Source organism: Hermetia illucens, chromosome 1, assembly GCF_905115235.1.
Source record: "Hermetia illucens chromosome 1, iHerIll2.2.curated.20191125, whole genome shotgun sequence".
In the NCBI taxonomy this organism is placed as follows: domain Eukaryota; kingdom Metazoa; phylum Arthropoda; class Insecta; order Diptera; family Stratiomyidae; genus Hermetia; species Hermetia illucens.
This window is the reverse complement of record NC_051849.1, coordinates 220,457,710-220,483,704: the sequence shown is the minus strand read 5'-3', so window position 1 is coordinate 220,483,704 and position 25,995 is coordinate 220,457,710. Positions and strand designations below refer to the sequence as shown.

Sequence of the window (25,995 nt, the reverse complement as noted above, 5' to 3'; positions counted from 1 at the left end):
GCCAAGTTCACCCAAAGCTGTCGGTCTGTTGTATCTGCTCAAGGACATAATGCCAATGCGAAAACCGTGACTGACGTACTCAGGGATCACGAATCCTGAACGCATGTCCTAATTAGGACAAATGTTTCATTGAAGTCTTCGAACGAGGGGTTACGGTCAAACGGGTCTCCTTGGCCCGGTTAAGGACTTTCGTCCAGCGAGGAAACGCACCCATGGCGAAGGGGCGCGATGCGTCTGTTTTGACTTGTGGCAGCTGAGTTGAGGGGCCGTGTGTATGGTTCCTCCCTGAAACCCACCTTTGGTTTCAGCGTTAGCCATGATATCGGAAAACAATTTTTGACAGCGAAAATTGGTTCTCGGTGTCAGTTGGCGTTCGAGACAAGTCAAACAGGGAGGGAGAGGTCATTCCTCTCAATTTAATTAAATAATTATTCATAAAACTGAATATAAAGAAAAAAATACAGGTTTAAACCCCAGCCTTCAGCCTAGCAGATTAAATGATATATTCCAAAGGAGTGTAATTTTTTTTCATTGTATAGAAAATGGGAAAACTGTTAAATATCTAAAAGTAACAATTTATAAGATAGTTTTTGTTCACAAAATATTGTCATATGAATGTCAAGACTATCTTCCTGCTGATTGTCACGAAATCCGAGTTACGTGAGATACATGCATAGCTATTCTTGCTTCAGATGGCATGCACTATCCGCGGAGACCTGTCTTACTGGATTACGTAGCGCGCTAGTGAAATTCCATTGTGTAACTTCTACAAAACTATTATACTTAGCCATTCTTAATCAACAATCACATTACCCTCGGCTTCAACCTAGATATAACCAGACAATGTTCTTGTTCAACTCTTAAGGTGCACACTTGGTTTATTTATATCCAGGCCATGATCTAAAAAGGTTCACAGATGCTTTGCTAGGACTTGGTTTGGTTTCGGAAATCTTTACTGACATCGGGCAATCTATGATTAGATACCACAATTAAAGATTGGTTCTACTTTATACAATTTATATGTCATTATTAATTATCAATACTTGAAATTTCAACTGACGTCATTAACAGTGATTTTCGCCAGAATATGTATCTTGAATACACAAAATAAAATCTTTATTTTCTTTATTATCTCGAATTTTAATGAAAATAACCTGTTTCGACCGCATATTGTCTGCTCATTACAATTTCGGTATGTATCTTTTATTTTTCGGATTTTTTTGCTTTAAACACACTCAAGGTGACTGTAAGGTATACGTCGCTGAATAAAGTTAAACAAGCGAAATTATAAAGACGAGAAATAATCGTTAATGTAGAGAACACTTAAAAAAAAAGTGCGAAACTTACTTGTAACCGGACAAAATATTAAGTAATGTACTTTTGCCCGCTCCGGATGGCCCCATAATGGCCGTAAGCTCTTTGGATCGTAATTTGCCGCTGACATTTTTGAGAATAATCTTAGCATCTGAAAATGTAGAAAAAGATAAATTGTATGATTATTCTGTAAGTTGTATTTCAAGATGGATAGTAACATGTAGGCAATTAGTAGGGATCGTGGCAATTTAGGTATGAAACTGGTTTAAGATATTTTTAATTATATCTATCTTAAGTGAGTATTCGTATAATGGCTCATTGCAGGAGATAAGTGCAAAGTTGTTTGATATACCTTTTTGAAGAATTACCTACATTTATCTTATCTGACTAAATGAGAATGTTTTGACACTTTATTTTGAGGTTTTTTTTGGGAAAATACAGGTCTTCTTAATGCATTCTTAATTCATTTAGGAGCATGAATCTAGGGAGACCATTTCAAAGAAATAATTTGAAAAGCATATTTTTTATTTATAAAAATGCCATGAAAATTGACTACAGATAGCTGAGCATTGCTAGGTTGTAAAACACATGCGCTGGATGCGTGGATGACACAATGATGAAGCTGCTCCCTACTCTATGGGGGCCGAAAAATACTCTTCACATTGATGATCGATATTTGTTCATATAGTGTTTCTAATATCTATCTTTTTGAAAATTGATTTAAAGTCCCCTTCAGATTCATCATGGAACTAAAAAAATTTTGCAGTCTAAGTCTAAATGATCTCAATAGGGTAAGTTCGCCGTACCTCAAGATATAGAATCATAATATAAGACTTAAATGGATAATCTGACAAATGGTTACCATAAACCCCTATATGGGTCATAGCACCTCAACCATGCCCCCATCACCGCCGTCACTGGTGGTTTCTGACAATGTGCTTCAACTCCCTCCTCGGTTTTCTGAGCAGCTTATACTTTCCCTGCATGCCATAGAGTTATAAGGCATTGCAGAGTAGTGGATTTCATGGCATAACCTATTGAGGGTTATGCCGTTTTCTTTCCTTAATATGTGACCTGTACACTGCCATTTCTCTTTTTTCATCAACACGTGCAAGTACATGAAGTGTACGGATATCTTCCTCGCATTATGATTTCGTAAACTTTCATTTAGATGGGGATCTTGTTGGTGGTAGCTTCTCAACCACAATCCCTCTGTGTAATTCAAAATGTAAAACGTGTGATTTTCTCCTTCTCGCAGCCTCATTGATTCAAACTCTAACTTCACTTTAAAAAGAAGTTGAAGGTCCTTTTTATGGTTTCTGAAATAAAGGATTCACTCTGAAATTTTTCTCAGAGCTTGTGCAATCTGGATTTGGTCTACTTCCAGCTCTATGCTTTTGATAACGGTGATCAAACCCTAAATTTCTAAGCTGCCAGGAGTAAAAAGTTATTTCAAAAATTTTCGAAACTCTTAACTGCTGTCAGTAGCCGACTTATTTATGGTTACCTTTCGCGTTACTTTGCAGTGTCCACGACTTTGCGTCATATGCAGGATTTCAATCACAATGTCCGATGACGAGAGATTGCATTTGCTCATATGCAGCATTTTTTCTTTTATGTGTTTTTTCTCTTTTATCTCACCTTTTACCACCACTTAGTTTCTCGAATAAAGTTCTCCCAATTTCCTCATTCCCATCCCGACATACGCGAAAATTTCATGGCATTTAGTCTAGTAGTTCTTGAAATATAAAAGGCTAAGTGAAGATAGATTTGTATTTGTTTAAACGATGGAAAAAACCGAATTTCGCCTGTTAATCAAACACTGTTTTTTAATGGGAAAAATACCGTTCAAGCTGAAAAATGATTGAAAAAGTGTTACCGACAAAAGTGCCCGTCGAAAAAAAGCATTTCCCGATGGTATGCGAACTTTAAACGTGGTCGACCATCTACCGAAGACGTAGGTCGCCCAATTGAAGTGACTGCGCTCGAAAACATCCAAAAAATCGTTAAGTCCGATCGTAGAACGAGGTGAGAGGTCATAGGTAAGATCCTAAAGATATCAAAAGACACTATGTCCAAAATTGTGCATGACAATTTGGATTTGAAAAAAATTTGTTCCAAGATGATGCTGCGTGCGCTCACAGTGGAGCAAAAACAACAGCGAATTGATAATTCAGAGCGCTAGATAGAGGGAGATACAAGCAAATGATGCCTGTTCGGAGCATACAAGATGGGGAAAATTCGAAGCAGTTTTGCTATGGTTCATCCTTTTGTGATTAAACTCGAATTTTGTTAAATCTGATCTTTTTTTGGAGTTATTTTTTTTTTTGGTTTTTTATTATATTTGCTCCTTAAACGAGAACTTCGTCTTCTTTCTTTCTCAGCTAAAACCCGCAAACTCACATTAATTATGGGGATCATCCAATGTAATGGCCTGAGGATGCCAAAGCAGCGCGGGAACCTCAAAGGCTGCACCTCATTTTACACTAGAGCCAGGACAAGTATTGATTGAGTTTTTTTAGGTTTCAATGTTGAACCACGCATCGGTTGAGGATAAGTAAAATTTTGTTCAATGACACGTGAGGGATCGAAGTATTCAAACAACCTCCCATCCACACTTTACGGAGCCAGGGTACCATAGAGGCATGCAAGTATGAGTCGGCGAAAGACCTCGACGGAGCGGGGGGTCAATTTCTTACTTTTTTTAGATTTTTGGAGTAGCTCTCTCCACTTGGTCATCTCCTACCAGTCAGGATGGTTTGATTACATTACTTTTTTCAGCTTATTTACTGAAGATGTACACGCGTTGAAGTAATTGGTTTGAATGCCAGCCACGGGCATGGATTTTTGTTTTAGTAGATGCGGTTTTACAATGGACCTACCACAGGGCCTGAGTCTGGAACTATGGATCCTGCATCATTCATTTTATTTTTTAATTTTATAGAAAGAGTGTTGCAGATGGTTTTCCCCGTTTACAGCTCTTCACTATTCATAAAGGAGCATGGTTTAAGCTTTCTACGGTTTGGTATCCACAAAATTAATAAATTAATGTTATAACTGACTTCATTGTCTCTTTAATGCTAAACATGTTTCTTAACTTTCAGAATTATTTTATCAAGATATTTGGATGCATTATTAAAAAATTATATACATCCAGTCTGACTCCCTTCAAATAAGATATAATCAACATAATCAGAAACTGGTTTAAAAAAGATTAACAAATTTGTCCATTAACGTTCATCAATGTTAAGTGAGTAAAGCTCACATGATTATAAACTTTGCACAATCATATATGTACGAAGGCATGTAGTTAGTGCTTCTTTCAGTGTTGGGTAAGTGAACTCTTAAAGGGGTAGGTAGACATGATCGATGGATTTAAAATGCTATTTCTTGTAGTTGACTTTTGAACGTCAGCTTGGAGAAAGTATCTTATTCTGCGTATTAGATCAACATTCTTCATTTTGTTGAGAAGTAATATGTAAACTTTGAAGAAAAGTATTTTATATTAACAAATGTAAAAAAAATGAAGGACTTTTCATAGTTAACTTGAAAACCCGATTGAAATAAATTTATTTTAAATAATTATTTTATAATTTTTATATTATACTATATTTTATAATTTATTTTAAATAACATTTTGAGTTTCAGATTTGCGGTAGAACAGTGAGATAACGAGCCTTGTTTTCTTAAAGATTGAAGAAATGGTTTGTTTTTATATGTTTCACTTATTAATCGACATTCGACATGGTCGTTTTATTAAAGATACTTTTCAATACGAATATAAAATGATGAAATATCATTCGACCAGGAAGCAACAATAAACTGCAAATGAACTTCCTGCTTAGCTTAAATAAATGAAATGTACGAATCTTAACAAAGATACCACCTAAAAGTTGCGGTGCAAAGATCTCAGAAGCATTTCCATGAAATCAGATACCACCACCGAACGAGTTTCTGAGAGTTACGTTTGATGCAAAAAGAGTGATATATGTACAAATGCCTACGATTTCATATGTGTAATCGTTTACCTCATAGTCGTCAATGCTAAAACCAACGTACTATACACTACGAGTATCTTTAGTTGTGTAATGTATGCATGAATGTTTGTACATATGTCCATGCGTACCATTGGCTGTGATATAAATCTAAAATGCCATAATTTCTGTGTTTCAGTAGAAAACATCTAATATAGTTTCAAATCTCCTCCCAGGTGGAACCCTAAACACAAGATAAACTTGCTGGTAAGACGTCGCACTTTAACTTTTTTCTTCTTACGTAAGTACCTTTGTATCTGACTAACAAGTTTTCAGTACGTATCTCGGTAACTTAGAGTAGATGCAAGTTTGTAGTATGAATGAAATTTTCAAGGTTATTTTTAACACATCAAATATACTTTAATCTTGATCCTGCGTACGTATGGGTTCAAATAAATTTAACAAATGTAAGATTGGTTGACGGTTTGATTGTAAATCAATTGATAAGATTTCAGATTAGATGGCTATCATGGAAAAATAAATTCCAGTTACACTGAGAGAATTGGTGACGTCATGTTTTTTATAATTTTTATAGAGTTCGACTTTCGGCCCCAAAACCGGTTGCTACTGGGGATCGGATTTGGTACTTTAAACTGAGAACGTGTCTCATAATATTTTCAAAAGAATTATTTTTTAATACAAATAAATTCGACATTTTTAATATTATTTGATTTTTTTTTGCGAGTCCACGGAATTATTTAAAATAAATTATTTATTTTAATTTCCCATCCACTCTCTTTGGATATACAACAAACGGGTAACCATATTTGAAAATTATCATATAAATTTCATTGAAAAGTTCTTAACCCGGAATGTTCTCTTATGATAGACTGGAGAAAAACTTGTATTGAACGCACGTGATAATTTGACTGGCAAAAAATTCTATCCACGAATATAGGCAACAAGTTTATATATACTCATGAAGCAGATGTAGAAAAAGAAATCCTGAAATCCTGGTGTTAAAATCACTAATAGACTTGTGCTTTCGACGACAAGTAATACAGAAAACAAAGACCTAACAGATGCAGTAGTCAATCTGGAATCTTATAAAGGAGCAGGCTTCATATATTAAGTCCACTATACTATCCACTGATGCATCTATTCCGTCTCCTGAAGCTCGCCGGCTTTCCTGTATCTGATGACACCACCGGAAGGTAAAGAGCATTCAAATTTTTCATTGAAGTAGACCTTTCCGAGGTAATTTTCAGGAAACTAGTTAGCTTGACATGACAGACGAGGGCGTCTCCTTCTCTTCTTTACATTGGCTATAAATGACAGAGCCTGTCACCCTGATGTTCTTCGAGTAATAGTTTAGTGAAGCAGTGTGATGTTGAAAACACTAGTAGGGTTTTTATTGTGAAACGGAGGAATGTAGACATCCATAACCAACAAGAACTCGCAATTGAGAGCAAAAGTGTAATCGACCAAAGACCTAAAGGAAAAAGAGGCTGATATAAAGATTCAAAGCTGAACTTATTGGAACATAGTACTCAATGTGATCACCAATAAGTCTGACGGGAGGGGTGTGGAAAGGCGGAATTCTTTCGAGCCTGGAGTTATATAAATTTCAATGAAAAAAGTGATGATATCGAATAATTTTCATCAGAGAACCCCTGCTCTTCCATGCAAATGTAGCATGGAAAACGCTTTATTTTACCCCCTTGTGCTTTTGCGGCAAGGGAAATTTCCCTATGCGGTTTTTTTCGACCACCTAAGGTCTCTGCCTTCTTAGCAACGGAATGTTCTTCTGCTTGAACCTTCGCGAGTCCGCCCAACCCCTCCCAACTGGGAGACATAACTATGTACCTATTTTCCAGAAATAGATCAATATCATCAATTGTTACGGGAAGTTTTGGCTGCTTAAGCAATGAGTCAAATTCCCGTCGGGTGGAGATATTCATTTTACGAGTGAGGATAAAAGGTATGAAAGGTACACCTTGATCACAATTGAACCCAGGCTTCCTCAGGTTTTGAACCACTGAGCGCATTGTGTCAAGTGCCCTTCTCCTTTTCTACCAGCGCTCGAGGATTACTGTAGCGTCGTTCCAGAAATTCCCAGGACTTCTCGTAGTTTTCCCCATGCACTCCTAAGTGCTCTACGGCTCTCCTCGCATCACCTTTTAATTTGCTCTGCAGCATCATTAGCCTTTCTGCTCGCCCAATATCAGATCCTTCATAGACTGATTGAAAAATACTGCGAAAAGACTCAAAGTGACGAAGGTCCCCATCAAACGAAGGAATATCAAGGACTGGTGGACCAGGACGAGGTCTATTTCCGCGATTCCAATAAGGAATGCCTTCGGTCTCGGAGCTTCTTAACCTGAAGCCTCGTGTCGGCAACGGTATATCACTAAAAGGCATGTTCAATTCATCGCGAACCCTGGGGAACCATTCTCGAGAGAACAAGTTTTCCGGTGGTTTTGTCGCGTCCTCCGACTCCCCTTGAGCATCATTAAGCTCGGCTGAAGATCCGGGGCGCGGGCTTGATGTTGCCCTTCCACCTGTGATTTCTACATCGACGGGAGAGCTACCTGATCGGAGATGAACGCTTTTCCCATTAGAGACTGGAGCGTTTAGTTGGGAGCTTGCAGGTTTCACAATTACGGATGTAGTCCTTGACTTGTGAAACAATTTTAGGTCAATAGAATCACAACCGCTGTCTATCCAAGGTTTAACTACCCCCCTCCCCTACATGTGCGCTTAAAGGATGATCATGGACGCGGGTGGTCATCTCAGCCAGCAGCTCCTCCGGTATCCAAAGCTTCCAAGCCTGTTGTCCTTGCGGCTGGTTCGCTTGTATACCAATCCATTGCATATTCTCTCTAATACGCTCGATCAAAATGAACGTCTCCATTGTTCCCATTTTTCTCCAAAGCATCCACTTCCGCTGGTGCGAGATAGAGCATGCGGCATCAGATGTTGTGAGCCCTCCCTGTCTTTGATAATGAATGAGAATCCTTAAAGCTTCAATGCCCAGTATACCGTGAAGGTTTGACTGGTTCATCAGCCATTTGAACGAAGCTAGGTCAGTTACCACTTTGAATATTATACCCCCCACTCTATTACTTTGAGGACTCCTTTTCTTCTCCTCTTTCTTAGCCCGTAAAACTTTTGCATTAGGGAAATCCTCCAAAATCATGGTCTGAGGATGTCTAGGAAGGACGAGCACCTCAGAGGCCGTACCTCACAAAACATCCCAGGCAGGGGTAACATGGATCGAGGATGTAATCCGTCGTGGATCCTCCTTTTCGATCTTATCCCAGTCGCTTAGTTTTTCTAAATATGGCATCTCCGCATCTCTCTCTATAACACCGAAAGACTTTAGTAGACTGATTGACTATTCTATAGCCTCCGATGATATGTGACCACTTGGAGTTTTGGAGGTGCCTTTCGTGGAACCCTTAATCGCTAACAGCTTGGTCTTTTAGCTCCATCCTTTACCTTTTATGATGGTTATGACTGCATTGTGAATTTTGTTCGCACTTGAGGTTGCCAGTTGACGTTGTTTAAGCCAGGTGTTGTTAGAAGCGATGGATGGATAGCTCGCTCCTGGATCATGTCGAAATTGGATATCTAGAGTGAAAACGTCGTCTCCACTGAGGCTGGAAGCGATTTCAAGGAATGGAATAGTGCTTGGATTATTAGGTTTTGTTATACGTTAATGTTGATGTTCAAGTGGAAACGGCTAACGTAACTAAACACTAAAGAATGGAGTAAGTACCTCCCGAAATAAGTGCTTATTTGCTCAAATAAAATCAACTTGTAGAAAGTGGAAGCTATGTCCTTAAATTCCTTTCACAAAAGATAGGAAGCGACAGGCTAAAATGGGAAATGTTTCGTGTAGCGTATGTTTGACATTCAAATCGTCTTCTAAGATTAAGGACCACGACGGGATTGGTTCACTTATCAGGATCTAATGGCAGAGATATTGGTCAGCTTTTGGAACAGTAGAGCGAAACGCCATACAGGAAGCTCAGTACTTCAGACATGAGAAGTTTTATGTACTTCTTATGTAAGAATATTTCGTTGCATGACGACGTACATAGCTCGTGGTTTGCACTGTATCTGCATTAAGTATGTCAGACTATTCATTTTAATCTGATACTGGCAATCTAGATATGATGATGCAGGCTGCACCAAATTTACGTGAAAGGACCTACGATAGTAGGTAAGAATGAAAAGAACTCCACTAAACTTTCCAGAATCGTTCTCTATAGCATAGACTATGTAACCTGAAGTTACTTAATGTACTTCTAGGATGAAATTACTGAAACGGAGGGGGGATTTGGTGACCTTTAAAAATTAGATATCATATAGCTATTTTTATTTGAGGATTCAGGGAGCCTTAAGTCCGCGTCCAGTTGATGTCGGACCGGGCCAATTCGGAAGAAACTTTCTTCTACATTTGTGGTCCACGGACCAAAAAATTTAAAAAAAATTTAAAAAAGTGGCTGACTGACGGTCCTGGACAGAGGCAACTCATTAGATGCTGTCTCACCTTTGCCCTGGGAGCAACGAAACCGAAGGTGTCTACAGGTGGTAATCGCTCCTTTATGTATAATCGCAAACACGACATGGATGTGAATTATAAGATGGATTACACTTGGTTATTACGGCATTACGGAAACCTTCTTATTTTTATTTTTAATGAGTGTTTGCGTAAGTGGAATATAGCTTGTTTGTTTCAATAAAGTTTTCGACACTACTCTTAAAGCGTCTAAACAAATGCGCAAATACGTGGGGATCAAATCTTAAGTAATAAGTTTATCGCAGTTTAGAAATGGGTCACATTTCATTGATAATGCATGAACAAGTGTCCGCGAATGTGTTAAAAACTGTCTGTGAAGAATTTAAAGCTCTTGTTCTGCTTCTGTTCAAAACAATCTCGATTAAATATCAGCTCAAATAAAGAGTGTACCCAACTTAATTGTATGGCATAATAAACAGTTCATAGTCCATGCTCTATGTCCGCAGTAATTGCTATCGCCTTTTATATAAAAATCAGTATTGCATGTACGTCTTTATTCTCTTGTGGTGGAAATGACTTTTTTAGCGGACATATTGTTCTATTCACATTAATTATTGTTTTTAATCGTCTGAGACATACATTGATACACGGAGACATAGCAAGAAGTTGCGACAGGAACATGGAATCGTGTTTGGAACTGGTTTCTGGAAGATAATTGAGTTCTGTAAAGTTTTTGAATGATTGGATAAATCGGAAACATTATTGCGTGTAAGCTTCTTAATAATTATTATAAATGAGAGGAGGTGGTTGTCAATTAGTAGTATGTCGCAAATATGACTACTTTTAAACATAATATAAGGTTCAAGTTTTCTTCCCTTGGAGAGTATTTTCTCCAGGGCTTGCTGCTGTCCGGCCGGAGATTTTTTTTATATTTTTAATTTCAGAGTGTAAGCACTGAGGAAGGGAGCAACTGGTTCCCGAAATATCGATATCTGCGAATAGATACAATAGGATTGTCCCTAATCAAAAAACCATCTTCTCGTTTTCATTCACTCCCCGTTCTAGGCAAAATCATTAACTTATACTTCACATATATCGTATTTCGGGAACCAACTGTTCCCTTCAGTAGTGTGTCTTCTTCAGCCAATTTTTATTGAGCGACAAGATTTGTAGGAATCGATGAATTATCGGGGTGCATAATATTTTCCTTCAATCGGTCATTTCATTCCAAAATGATACCGTCTCCTATATTATTTAATGGGCATAGCGGTGTTTTGCCTCTGTGGGAGGAGAAAACTGATTTCCGAAATACCGTATTTGTTTAATAAAAATAACTAGTCAACTTCTTCTTTCCCTTTTCACGTAAAAGACTGGCTATCAAACTCATTTCAGTAAGGGCTAATTCCATCATTAAACGTCGACTGACAAAGTGAAGAAAAGATACTTGTTGTTGATTTTTGTTTGTCCCTTGGAACCCGGCAGGCAGGCAGGGGACCTGATACCACCGAAGTGCATCAACAGGACTAATGGCGGACCCTTTGCCTAAGTTGCCAGAAATACACTATCGTTCTTGGTCAACACACATTTATTTAAGTTCCATTCTCCGTGATTCTACTAAACACAGCGAACAGAGCATAGAGGGGTAAGGGTCGGCCAGTGCAGAGAAAGGGAAAGGTGAGGGTAGGGAATGCTGCGCGGTGAACTTGTGAAAAAACCCCATATGTGTTATAGTTTGACTGTATCCTCCGCATGCAGGGATTTCTGCTCAAAAAGATTTGTTTAAGGTTAAAAAACTTATTATACCATCTACACTTTATCCGAACCTGAGCATAATCCTTACACCAAAAAATTATGTGTTCATTGGTTTCCTTAACCTTGTGTTATATTTGACCGACTCTATGTTTCCAAACCTTCATGAGAAAAACTTTATAGGTGTGGCGGTGCTAATTACTTCTAGACCCTTGTCTGGCGGAAGAAGCTGACGGCCTGACAGAAGATTGGGGTGAAAAATGTCAAGAATGACCCTCTCGACAAGTCTGTCGGGCAGTTTACATTATTTTGATTTAAAACGAAAAAGAATAACCTAAATAGGAACGAAAAATCGTTAAATGTTAATAAAATAACGAAAATGTGATATTAAAACAAATTACTTTGTTGCGTCGATGGAACGCAAATTCGTTGGGACCACAGTTTGTTTGTCTGCTTCGGTGTTCCGCGAAGAAAAGACCGTGGGAGACGCGAAACCCCCGTTGCCAGCTGTCGCGGTTAGGGTGTCTTCCTTTTGGCGGCGCAATCCAGCGGGGTGGTTCCGCCGACCCTCATCGGTCTCGACGAAGAGACCTACGTTAGGCGGCCGTACTCCCAGCCAGTTGGTTCGAGAAATGAGGCGGTTGATTACGGATAAGGTTGGCTTGAAGTTACTAAAGTCCCTCTGGCTGCAATGAATCCCGAATGTCCTGCGCGGACTCGCGATCGCTGGAGGTGTTGACGCGCCAGGTTTACGCGCGCCCCGTGGTCGCGGAAGTTTCCCGAGATATGGCTCGGGGGATCGATGAGCTCAAGGCCATGGTGATGTCACTGACCGACGCGGTCACGAAGTTCACAGCAACGGTCGGTGCTTTGCGTTCGGGGGGTAGTTCTCGATCGCAATCACGGTCGCGGTCTGCTAACCTAAAAGGGCGTTTGAGTAGTCGTGCCGGGACCCTCATCGACCTCGACGATTTGTTGGTATTATCGTAAATACGGAGCTTAAGCGATGCACCGGATGCACGTTTAACTCAACAACGCCTCGGCGAAGGCTACTCGAATCGCAAAACCATGTCGCCTTACAATCCTCGACCCGCTGAGCAGACGTGACTCCCTGGTTGGCACGAGCGCTGAAGTGTTGGTTCCCCCTGTACCCCGTCCGAACATTTTGATTCCGCAAGACCTACGACTGCCTGCTGCGAACTCTTCTGCCATCCGTACCTATGGCTACAGGCAGGTGGACGTAACAGGCTCTGCCACAAGTAACACCAAAGTCATAGGACAGGATAACCTCAAGGTTATTAGAGGATGTGGGAATAACATTGGGAATTACAGTATCGAACAAGCTTTGGGACGACTTATAGATCGAGGAGAGACCATTTTCAGCATCTGAGTTTTGCACTGCCAATTGAAAGTTTTCAGGATTTCTTTCCTTTAATTTAAGAAATTCCTTAGCCGCTAGATGAGGCATTCTGAAGCGGAGTGGTGGCTCTTCAGCCAGTGCAAGACCTGGTGCAAAGGGGTGGTTCTGGTCAGCCTCAGTAATATTCTCAAGATAAAAGTAGAAATTCAGTTGAGTTTGTTTTCATAGTACTTTGGAGCGTTCATGGGCCTTAACAAAGATATATAGAGATTAATAGCCTTTTGGGGTGGGAGAACTTAGGAAAAACTGGTTGAAAAATTAACCAACCTACCAGCCAAGGTTTTAGGAATGATAGAGTTTAAATAGTCCCTTATAGAGCACGTCCTCATTATCTCCTTACGCAAAAAGATGCTGGATTTAATATGGATGAGGGTATGATCACTAATTTTAATAAGCAGGGGAAGTTCTAGTTAAGACAGCTATTTCACGTTTCCAGTGAGTGAGGAGGAGGATATCTGCTAGGGGGCTTATATTACCGATCTGAACCTTTTGCCTATTGGCATGAATTTTAAATTTTGAAACTACATTAAGCACATGAGTAAAAATGCAAATGGGATTGTGGTGGCTATTGGATATTTAATCCAGGACATTGTCATATCTCTCACAGAAAGAGAGAAGCCTACTGAGTGCCATATTGAACTCCCTGTTAGAGATCCTGGGAGGGACTGAAACAATAACGAAATTAGTCATGAGGTTAAGAGTCTCAGCTATGACAAAATTCTGATCCAAAACGTAGTTAATTTGTCGAAAAAGAATGGACTTCCGGAACGCCAAAATCCGCGCACGGTTATTGTCAGCCATCAGAGCCTATTTCAGCTTACAAAAACTGTTCCGCTCGAAACGTCTCACCATAGGGTCAAAGCTCTTACTGTACAAGACCATGATCTCATGGTCTCTCAGTCCTCATGTATTCCTCGGAAACTTGGGTTCTTAGCAAGAAAAATTGCGAACTCTTGGCCGCGTTCGAGAGAAGAATCCTCCGAAGAATTTTTGGCCCCCTACATGAGGATGGACGATTCCGTAGCCTACACAATGACGAAATCTATGAGCGATACCATGACCGTCCGGTTGTGGATAAAATCCGGTTACGGTGGGCAGGTCACTTAATCCGTATGGATGAGGATGATCCAGCCCAGAAAGTCTATAAGGGCAATATCTATGGAGAAAAAGAAGACGAGGCAGACCCTGCCTAAGATGGAGCGATGGCGTAGGCCAGGATGCCAGACAGCTTTTAGGGATATCGAATTGGTGGACCTCGGCGCAAAACCGGGATGTCTGGAGTTCCTTATTAAGGCTGGCCTAGACTGGATACCGGTTGTTGCGACGTTGACGATGATATGCATAAAACATTTTAAAATATAAATCGCAAATCCACACAAATGCAATTTATACAATCACGGAATAAAGATGATTTATGTGAAAATCGATAGCACGTAATTTTGCTAATACCTTGTCCGGAACAAAGATTAACAATATCCACTTAATCTTTAAGCAAATATGAATCTAGTTCAGTTCACATGGTTAAAGTCAGGTATTTACTCATATGTTTAAAGACCCACCTTGTCAGAATCTTTGAATGGAATGAGCTGGATTTCGTTAACTCACCGTTACTTCCATATTTTAGTAAAATGCATAAAATGTGTATGTAAAATGTATGGAAACAGCTGCGTGACTTACGCCAAATACAAAATTAATTTAAAATAATGTCAAGAATATTGATTAGATTTTCAAGACGCACTTGTCAACCTTACATCTTATCAAATGAGGTGGCTTTATGCCAGGAACGGGACTTATCGTAATCGTAATGAAAATGCCCCTTCATTAACATGGGATAGAGTACGAAGTTCCGCACGTGGAAGCAATAAAAAAGCATTTAAATCTGTATAAACTTTTAATAAATTTTCATATATTGATATGTAAATGAGTCTTTAATGGAGGCATAAATAGATACGCGTATTACATGTCCGATACATCTTTCAATTCAAACTCCTCGAATGAAGCTTTTCCATTGTAATATGCTCCTAACATGGGCAAGGGTAGGTATCAAAAAGTCATCACTGACGGGAGGAAATTAGCTGATTTCCAAAGGTCATCAGGGACTGTAACAGTCATAAAATCTAAAAATATATCCAGCCACAGCCCAGCGTGCCATATATTTTCCTTTTTCGGAAAAGTTTTTTTCCCAGAACAGACACTTCCAAGAATTTCATGAGCGATTGCAGGATATACTTTTCACCCGGATTTAGAGCTGGAGCCGCTTGAGTGAACATTTCAGATCATTGTGATTCTGAGCGCATTTTCATTTGTATTCAGATCCCTCGCATCTACCTCTGGTCAACTGAGTTACCCAGCAATTATCGTCATGGTATTCCTACTAAAATGATTAATCCGATCAATTACTAATCTCATTAAGATTGTTTAGATTGCGGAGAAACAAACCTTTTACTCATTCAGTTCACGCTGTTGGGATTATGAAACATCTATTCCATTTGCCCGGTTTCGAGCTCAAGGAATATGTTTAAAGGGGAAGTAATGTTAGAAGGGAAGTTTAGATTAGGAAAATTTCCAAGAAATTAACTAACTTAACAGTTATATCTCCGTCTTTACCTACCAACCCTGGACGGGATGGGACTACTACTACTACTGTTCACACCCAACGAAGGGCCAGAATTTGGGATGTTCGTTGTCTTGAAATTTGTTAGACTGTTCGATAAACAACCTGGTGAAGCACCAATGTTCTCTTCAGTTGTTATTCGGGTTTCATGTCATATAGTGGGCGGTATTTCGAACCGCTCAGGGGGCAATTTCACCAACCTGTGCCTACCAAGTTATTCGAAGCTGAGCGATTTAAATACCTCGGGTCAACGCTATCAGCCAATGGAGAACTGCGTTATGAAATTGCTTCACGCATTAACGCAACCTGGATGAAGTGGCGTTCCACAACTGGTGTCCTTTGTGATCGACGTATCAACGAACGTCTCAAATCTAAAATTTACCGCAATGTCGTCCGTCCAGTCGCTCTCTATGGTTCTGAGTGTTGGCCGACCATAAAAGACAATGAACGGCGTCTTGCGGTAATGGAGATGAAGATGCTACGTTGGACTAGTGGCGTCACACGTTTAGATTACATCCGAAATGAGGATATCCGCGATCGTTATGGGGTTGCACCGATCGTGGAAAAGTTGCGAGAGAGGCGTCTTCGATGGTATGGTGACGCAATTCGTGCAAACGACAATTTACTTGCCAAGATTGGTCTGAACATCGAAGTCGATGGTAAACGACCAAAAGGCGGACCTAAGCAACGGTGGCTTGATACGCTGGATGGGGATTTGAAAGCCTAGAGATTGCCTAGAGATAGATCCAAATGGCGAAGCCGGTCACGACGAGCCGACCCCGCTTGTGAACGGGACAAAGGCTGAAGAAAAAGAAGAAGAAGAAGTTCTTTGAAGCCTCAAACAGTGAGTCTTTATCGGTTGTCAAGCATGCTGGTATTCAAAACAAAAGATCCAAGTCCTGTAGAAAGCATTGAAAAAGTCTAAAGGTGATATTCTGTAATAGAAGTTACTCTGGCTAACGTGGGTATTTATCGATCATCATCTATCACTTGACTGTTTGTGTCAGCTGGATTTCCGCCCCTGCTAAGGTGGGTAGCCTACAGCTGCCCCACCTGACGTTCCTAGTGAACATAACTAGTCCAGTCTTCTTAGCGTTCACCGTGAGTCCATTGCGGAGGCACCAGCTATGGATTACATGCAGAGTTGCATTCAAGCGGTCACATACTGTGTCCGCAAACTTGCCGGTAATTATTACGTCTAGGTCGTCCGCAAATGCTTGCGCGAAGACTTTTTTGTCCTCCAGGAGCGACAGCAGGGTATCCATCACCAAGAGCCATAACAGTGGAGAGAGAACTCCTCCCTGTGGGCAGCCCCTGAGACATCCTGCTTCAATAGACTTCTGGCCGACCGATATGTGGATTTTTCTCTTTCTCTTTCTTCTCTTCAACTGATTAGCAGCGATTCGATTCCATGCTGTCTTGCCGCATCACAAATTGCCGCGAATGAGGCATAATTGAAGGCACCATGAATGCGCCTAAGGCGTATTCTTTTTCGGATATCGCCTTTTCAATTTTTGCCGTAAGTTCATGGAGTGCTATCTCCGTGGATTTGCCTTTCTGGTAGGCGTGTTGCCTATGGTGAAGTGGCCCCTTAGGAATGTGTGTATCCCTTAGAACTGATCTACCAGTCTTTCTAGTCCTTTTAGTATTTTATTATTTTGGAACAAACACCAAATGCATTTTAAGTATCTCCGCAGGTTTGCTTCAAAACTGCTCCAGTGACTTAGTAGCTGATAGTGCGTCACCCATACCAGTAGATGTTTGAGGCAAGCTCTTTGAGGAAGATGCTCTTTGCGCAGCGAAAACCTTTCCAGCGTCTGACCTCCATGAACTCGTCTTGGCGTCTCTGAGGACATCACTCAACGGAATTTGTCTTTTAGCCGATCCGCGGTAGAAATTATCAGTGTTTTGAGACATTCGAGGTTTGGGACAATCTCCGATTGCTTGTCGTGCTCGAGTAGAGGTCGAGTTACCAGTGGATCGATGTCATTGGTGAGGTTTTCGGCTTCTGTCTCCCCTAAATTCCATTTAGCGAGTTTGATACTGAATCCAAACTTGTGAAGACACTCAAAAAGGGTTCTCACATGGCTCTCGTGTTTCTCTGGTGATTGGCAAGCAATAAGGATATCGTCGGTATACGCAAAGCGGAAATTAATGCCTCGTAGTTTATTTCATCTGTGTTTGTTTCTGTTTCTTAATCCGAAAATCATTACAAAAGGTCACATAAATCAATTGGTTAATTACTGCGATTTTTGCAATGTCTGCTAGAGAGACTATATCTGATGAGACACTTCAATCAATTAATCATGGTGGAGATAGTGTAGCCCTGGAAATCAGAAAGAGTGGATACAAAGTTTTCAATAGTGTATAACTCAAATGTGCTCCGTCCCCTGTAGACACTCTAGCAGCAATCTTTTTGTAATTTTTTGTACACTCTCTTGAAGGTCTTCAGGGTCCTAAGATGGTCATTGTAAACTTTGGATTTTAGGTATCCCCACAGGAAAAAATCGAAAAAAGCCAAATCAGCCAGCTCAAATCAAAGTAGATATCTTCCAATTCAAACTCATTCAATTCAAGCAAGACAAAATCCAAGATCATGGTCATGTAAAGAGGAATGCAGAGGCCTCTGGTGGAGCCTCCTGAGGTTTGGTACTCTCCAATAGCGCATGTTTTGTTTCTTGGCACATCTACTGAGCTGAGTACCTCATCTGAAAAGAAAATGACAGCGTCCCGCGGGAGCGCGCAAGCATATTTCATAATCAAGCGGCAGGAATTCATGGATGACTACCAATTTGGAAGGATGCATATGAAGATGTTCTTTAACTACTCGATAAATGGAACGCCTCGAAATGCCAATTAGCTTCTCAATGTTTTCTGGGGTAGTGATGGTGTTATTATGGATCCTTTTGATTGACGCCATACATATTTTTAGTAGTATCAATTGCATTTATCCACGAAAAAAGAGAGAAAGAGAAATGCCTCAACTCTCAAATTGTAGAAGCGTTAAATTTCTGGTAACTCCAGCAGGTAGCTTTGGCATTGCGTCCTTGAGCAAATGCAACAGACTGGTAACGTTGAGTTCCGACCTGATATCGAGAACAGGATCGCTGAGGAATATCAGGTTCTTCTCGTATACTAGCTCCGCGGGACTTGCAGGAAATTCCCCTTGATTGACTGTTCGGAGCCTAAGAAGAACAAGTGGCAGGACTTGCAACCAAGAAGGGTCGTCTTGGGACATTATAGCGGCCTTCAACGTCCTTTGAGACCTTTCGACATCCCATTGGATTACGGATGGTACGCACTTGTCCGATGGCCTTTATAAGCCGACGAGTTTCGCCAATTTTTAGAAAAGGGACAACTCAAACTGCATTCCCTGGTCAGTGATTATAATTGCCGGCACATCAAAGCGTAGAATCCATTTTTGACAGAGGGTGTCTGCACAGAGGTATCGGCTTTAGGCCTCCACGTTGAACAATCGATCGATGAAACCGTGCGAGTCTTGCAAAGGGCCAAAGATGTGGACCGAGGGAAAACTCCTAGAACTTTCCCCACATCCTTCTAGTTTCACATTTCTGGCATGCGATGCACTGTCTGGCCCAAGAATTAATATCCTTGTTCATGGACGGCCAGAAATATTTCACGGTAACTAACCGATTCGTTGTTCAAATACCTGGGTGCGCCAGATCGTGAACGGTGTGAAATACTTCGTTCCGGAAATTGGTTGGAATATATGGCCTTGGTCCCTTTTCTGAGGTCTCGCAGTATTTACCGGATGTTGAATTGAAGATAGGAAACTCCCTAAATGTGTATTTGAAGTTGGTCCTCAAACTGGTCCGATACTCGATGTTACCCGGCGCATTAATGACATACAGAAATGCTGCTATCTCAACATCAACCATTAAGGTTGTTCCGCACCAATATCCTCCCTATGGTGCTATACAAGGGCACATAGAAAGTGATCGGTACCGTCATTATCTTGTCAGCTCCAAGCTATGTGATTGAAAAATATAGTTTTTGTGACTGGTTTCTTGTCTCCATTGTTTCTGAAATTTCAACTAAGCATGTCCAGATTTACTACTCTTTTTCAGAAGTATGTGATTTTCTTTATCATTGGGTGCTTAAAAGTATCTACAAACTTTACTTTTGATGAAATGCTAAATACATACACCGGTATTAACGGACTTATTTGTGAGTTAATTTATAAATATGTATGAGATATAATAGGGCCACAAACATACTTGGCCCCAGCCAAAAAAGGAGTCGGAACGGCTGGTTTGACGATGAATGTAACCTAGAACGCCGCATACTGAGTAATGTTGCATTCTCAAAGAACGCGGGCACGCGCAGAAACTTATCACGAACTCCGTCGAGCGGAGAAGCGACTTCACAGACGGAAAAAGGAAGCCTGGGAGAACCAACAAGTAGTTCACAGACACACAGATACACAGAAAAGTACAGGGAACAACCGCACTATGCGCTGAAGTTTTACCAACAAGTCAGCAGGATGAAGACTTATACACCTCGATGCTCATCCTTCCGCGACAAAGAGGGAAATTTGATTTCCGACAGAATGGGCATATTGGAGCGATGGGTTGAGTACTTTGATGAGCTACTGAACAACCAGAACATCGGCGAGTTGGAGGTCCCGCCAACTGAAGACGACGGACAAATACTGCCACCACCAAGTTTAGGAGAAACAATCCGTGCAATTCATCGGCTAAAAAATCATAACTCGCCAGGAGCCGATGGAATTACAGCCGAATTGGTTTAAATATGGGGGCGACTAGTTACACCAAGTGGTTCATCAACTTGTGCTCAAGGTATGGGACAGCGAATCAATGCCTGACGATTGGCAACGAAGCATTATCTGTCTCATACATAAAAGGGACATATCACAGTGCAGCAATTACGTTGCTGAGTACCATCTATAAGATATTCTCCACTATCTTGCTAGGCCGGATAGCCCCATACGCCCAGAACATCATTGGCCCATATCAAAGAGGCTTCACTCCAGGCAAATCAGCAACAGATCAGATTTTCTCTGTGCGGCAAGCGATGGAAAAGCTGTTGGAATATGGACAACAGTTGCATCATTTGTTCATCGACTTTAAAGCCGCCTATGATAGCATGGCCAGGGTAAAACTGAACACGGCCATGAGAGAATTCGGTATCCCGACGAAATTAATAAGACTGACTAGGCTGACGCTGACCAATGTGCGAGGCCAGATAAAAGCGGCAGGATCACTCCCAAGACCATTCGACATCAACAATCCGGCTCAATACGCTCTAAAGATTACAGTGGGCGGGTCACTTAATCCGTATGGATGAGGATGATCCCACCTGGAAAGTCTATAAGGGCAATATCTATGGTAGAAAAAGAAAACGAGGCAGACCCTGCCTAAGATGGAGCGATGGCGTAGGTCAGGACGATCGAATTGGTGGACCTCGGCGCAAAACCGGGATGTCTGGAGTTTCTTATTAAGGCAGGCCTAGACCGGATACCGTTTGTTGCGCCGTTGATGATGATGATGATAATGTGCCTACCAAGTTCGAAGCTGGATGATATAATGTACGAATTTTCGTAGAACTAACAAGTTCTTTGAAGCCTCAAAAAGTGAGTCTTTTTCGGTTGTCAAGCATGCTGGTATTCAAAACAAGAGATCCAAGTCCTGTAGAAAGCATTGAAAAAGTCTAAAGGTGTAATGAGAGAACCTCTGGCTAACGTGGGTATTTATCACATTGTAGCCAATCTAGTGTTTTCGAAACATGAATTAAGAAACTTTGAACTTTTTTTGAACAAACACCAAATGCCTTATAAGTATCTTTATGGGTTTCCTTCAAAACTGCTCCAGTGGCTTAGTAGTTGAGAATGTGTCACACATACCAGTGGATGTTTAAGGCAAGTTCTTCGTGGAAGATGATCTTTGCGCAGCGAAAACTTTTTCAGGGTCTGACCACCATGAAATCGTCTTGGCGTCTCTGAGGACGTTGTTCAATGGATCTAGTGTTTTAGCCGATTTGCAGAGAAAGTGCTGGTAGAAACTGTCAGAGTTTTGAGACATTCGAGGTTTGAGGCATTCCTCGATTGCTTGCCGCGCTCAAGTAGAGGTCGAGTTCGAGTTTTTGACTTCTATCTGGCCACAAACTTCACTTAAAAAGGGCTCTGATATGGCTCTCATGTTCCTTATGCGGTGTAACTTTCTGCCAATATGTGAGCCGTACTTTTTCACCCGAAATACGATTTAGTCAATTAGTCGTTGTCATTTTATAACAACGGAAATTTAAATTTACAAAGTTTTAAATAACGTATCAACCAAATGTGCTCCGTCCCCCCGGACAGTATATGCCACAGAAAAAAAATCCAGGCAAATCAGGAGAACGCGCGGGTCAGTTTCATTCTCCTCTTACAAAGGTATGGTGTCCGGGGAACCTTGAAAGCCTATGACAACCCTTACTGTGTGGGCTGTGGCCCCTATGGTCCTGCTGAAACCAGACGTCTTCCAATTCAATCTCATCTAATTAAAGCAAGAAAAAATCCGATAATTACATTTCCTCAAAGGGCACACCATATTGTAACCACTCCAACGAGGTCCTGGGCCCTGGTGAAGTTCCTTCGGGCGAGTGCTTGATTTATAGACGCATCCACTGAGGTAGAAATTTGCCTCATCCGAAAAGAAAATGACGGCGACCTGCAAGAGCGCAACAAGCGTATTTTCGCAAGTAAGTTGTCTAAAAAAACTAGATCGCTACTATCAGGTAATATCTTTTGGTTGTTTAGGATACCTCAAGAAGAATGGTGAGATGAAAACTTGAGGAGAATTTTTATTTTCATCTAGGGTAGAAGATATGATTTTTCCCTGTATGTGCTTGAGAGGACATTGTTCACAAGTGTGACCTCGAAGAAGTATTGCTTGGAAAGCCCTTATACATGAGGTAGTTCGACTTAATGGCCTATGCAATCCTTGGATCCCTTTTGAACATACATTTCAAATAAACCGTTGAGACCAATAAGTGTTTCCCTTGAAGTATGGATTCGTCAATTTGAGCAATGAAACATATTATTAGAACTTCAAAAGAAAGAACTTCATGTCGTTAACAATGGTCTATAACAGCTAGGGCGTATACCGCGATTAACTACCCCACAAAGTATTTTCATCACCATCATTTTCAAAACTTAAGTTTTATCAAATGAATCGATACGATGTGAATACGGACCGCTTCACCAAATAAAACCGAGATTATCTCTGCGAAAACCCGCTCAACGGAGTTAAGCTACCAACCTGTGGCCTCCTATCGGAAGTGCTCTTCGTAGTACTTGCAACTTTTGTAGAACTGTTGCGTCGGTGGAATAAGGGGATAATCCTTGTTATTATTTGTGACGCCTTTCATAATACCTTCTCGGTGAACATGGATGGATTCAATGGGCCACATCACCTTTCCCTCAAGTACAACGACTTTGCTAATCCTTCCCCAAATGGCATTGGGTTTGATAAAGGAGGCAAGGAGAGTGGTCTGAAAATAAATAATAAGAAAACCAAGACTTTCAATCTGATGGGTCATAGCAATCTTCCTATTTGCATAAAAAATCACTGAAGGTGTCAGCGGGCTTGATGTTACTCGACGCATTAACAGCGCTAAATGTGCCTTGCCTGTATTGTCTAAAATGTAGAAATGCAGCTACCTCAACACCAACATCAAGCTGAAGTTGTCTTGCTCTTGTCAGCCCCAAGCTGTATGATCGAGATACATACCGACTATAAAAGGCAAAGAACGGCGCATCGCGATAAAGCAGACGAAGATGTTGCGTTAAACCAATGGCATAACACGCCATGATCACATCCCAAATGAGGATATGTGTGATTGATATTGAATTGCACCGTTCGTGAAAAAAATCCGAAAGAGGCGTCGGTGGTATGGTTACGTAACTCGCGCTAATGAGAATTCACTTGCCAAGATTGGTCTGAACATCAAAGTCGAAGGGAAACGACCAACATGCCGGCCGAAATAACGATGACTTGATACGTTCGATGATGATTTGAAAGCCTCGCAATTGCATCCGGATCAGGCCTTTGACAGAGCAAAATGGCACAACCGCTTCTGAACAGGACAAAGAGCGAAGGAGGAGAAGAAAACCTTTGGGCAAGTTTATTGGAGAGCAGAAGTGATAGCGAGGGACACATATTGAGGAGGGGCGACAATTTCATTGCTGTCTATGCAATAGAATAAACCATGAAATAACTTGGCACAGAGCTGAGTAGGAAGAGTAAAGGTTTAGGCAACTTTTGGGGAAATACTATGAGAACTGTCCGAAACCAGATTTCTCGATGGAAATTCTAAACTAATACTCTTTCGCCAAGATACCTCCTCCAATTTCAGTGCCATATCTGTGTATTCATATGAAGGAGTTCATCAGAGAAGCTACTTATATAAGTGAAATCAAGCTCTGCTCGGCTTGTTGCAGTATCTATTGCAATAAAAGGTTATTCAATCGCAAGCACTCACCAGAGACTAGACTGACATTACATTTCATCAAACTACTAACAGTTTAACGAGGTCTTGACTCCATTCCACTTAGAATTTATTGATAACCTTTCGACCCGCTTCCTTTTCATATGCATATGTAATTTTCCAATTAAGCCATGATGTTTGCTGGCTAGGTTAATCCCATTCTGATAGACCTAATCCAAACGGCCGAGCATGAATATGGGCACTTGCCCACGACACTCTGGCAATGGCAATCTAGGTTCGGTGCTCGGTTAAAGTCAACAAAGTTCCACAAGGTTGCCGACGAATTGCATTTTGTGTTTATTATATCCATTGGCGATCGTGTTGAGTATATAAAATTGTTGTACATATGTTTTGCTGGTGGAAAGTCTGCTTGCATTGATATTCACATATGACGTGTGGATTCTTTTTATCACCCAGACAGATCAGAGCTCGGCCTACTTACTGAACAATTTCAACTCCGTTCTTATAAAATGTAGACATTTCCACAAAAGATATATCATTTGGGACTTTTTAACTCCATTGTTTACTCAGAAGGATCAATTCTACCACTAACACTCGAAATTTGCAACAATATATTAACCTTTGGAGGCACGAAATTATAGCACCTCGTTTGGCCTTTTATATAAAAGAATTGCTAATGGTACTTACTGTTTCGCCGTCCTTCCCGCACGCGATAGCTCAAATCATGAAATTCCAAATCAACTGGTGGACGTTCTGGCAGATGTTGTAGTGTTTTAGGTTGTGCTGGTGCGATGTAAGGTTTTAGGATTCCTGCACGCTTTTTCCCATCGTTCCCGAGCAGGTTATTGGTCACACTATTATCTTCGATCATTTTGACGAATTTATCTTAAATTTTCGTCTGTATCTTCTAAGCAGAAACCAACGAAAACGACATGAAAATTATTTAAGGTAGAAACAAACTCGTTATGCGACACATCTACGCCTTTCGGAAAACACGAAACAAAAATAAGTCACTTCCGTAGCAAGAAAGCGAAGTGAAGATCACTTGGTAGTTGATTGTTCCTTATTTTGGTGAAATTCGGTGCCAGACTCGAGCCTTCCCACTGTTTCCATGGACCTATTAAACAAAGCTCGTTAGAATTCTCTTTGTTCACTGTCGCGATAAGATAAGCAATTAGTGTCCAATATGAGTTCGACAGTAGATATTTAGATTTAATCACTAAATCGAGGAACAAGCTGCGTAAACCGAGCCGCAGACAGCCTATTCCCAACTAGATCGAAGCGAGAACTGAATATGAATAATGGGAATCTGGTACCGAAATTAAAATCTAATCGCTTCAAGTCTGACGAACCAGGAAAATAATAGTGAACAAAGTATCATAGCATTCAGTATCGTTCGAAATGTTATATTTCTATCCGAAGCTGTACGCTCTCTCGGGTTTATTCAGATTCAAGTGTGAGTACTCACGCACACCAATCCACACTTTCAATGTAGGTGTGAGTTAACATTTTTAACAAAATACCCAGTCGGAATACAGCTAGTTGACATAGTATAATTATATATTAACACTTCTGCCAATATAACTTATATATTGTATCTTTTGTATTTTTTCTTGTTTGTTTAAGTTCAAAAGATACTTTACTTTAATTTTCACATTTTTTATCGAAATAAATGTTTGAAATTTAATAGTTTCAATACATATATACATGCCAAAATATTATAATAAATAATAAATAAATATATCATAATATACAACCACAAAATTAGAATTAGTACTTTTAGTTCAGTGACTGATTATTAAATAAATGTTTATAAATCGGATTAATTTGTTGATTGTCGTTTAGTTAACATTGAAAACATTCACGAATGAATTAGTTTTAGTTAGTTTTTAGTTTAGTTTTTGCTTTATTATTGTTTTACTTATAT

General features: G+C 40.4%; 1 protein-coding gene across 1 annotated transcript in view; it reads right to left on the bottom strand.

Annotated features, from left to right (window-relative positions):
* The window catches only part of LOC119650599 (ATP-binding cassette sub-family G member 4), a 37,485-nt gene extending 12,050 nt beyond the window's left edge, over positions 1-25,435 (bottom strand). The window contains exons 1-2 of the mRNA XM_038053460.1: positions 24,756-25,435; positions 1,348-1,465 (exon numbers count right to left, since the gene is read on the bottom strand). Of these exons, the coding sequence (XP_037909388.1) occupies positions 1,348-1,465; positions 24,756-24,939 (302 nt within the window). The 5' untranslated portion in view covers positions 24,940-25,435. The remainder of the gene's footprint in view (positions 1-1,347; positions 1,466-24,755) is intronic.
* Positions 25,436-25,995: the final 560 nt, after the last annotated feature.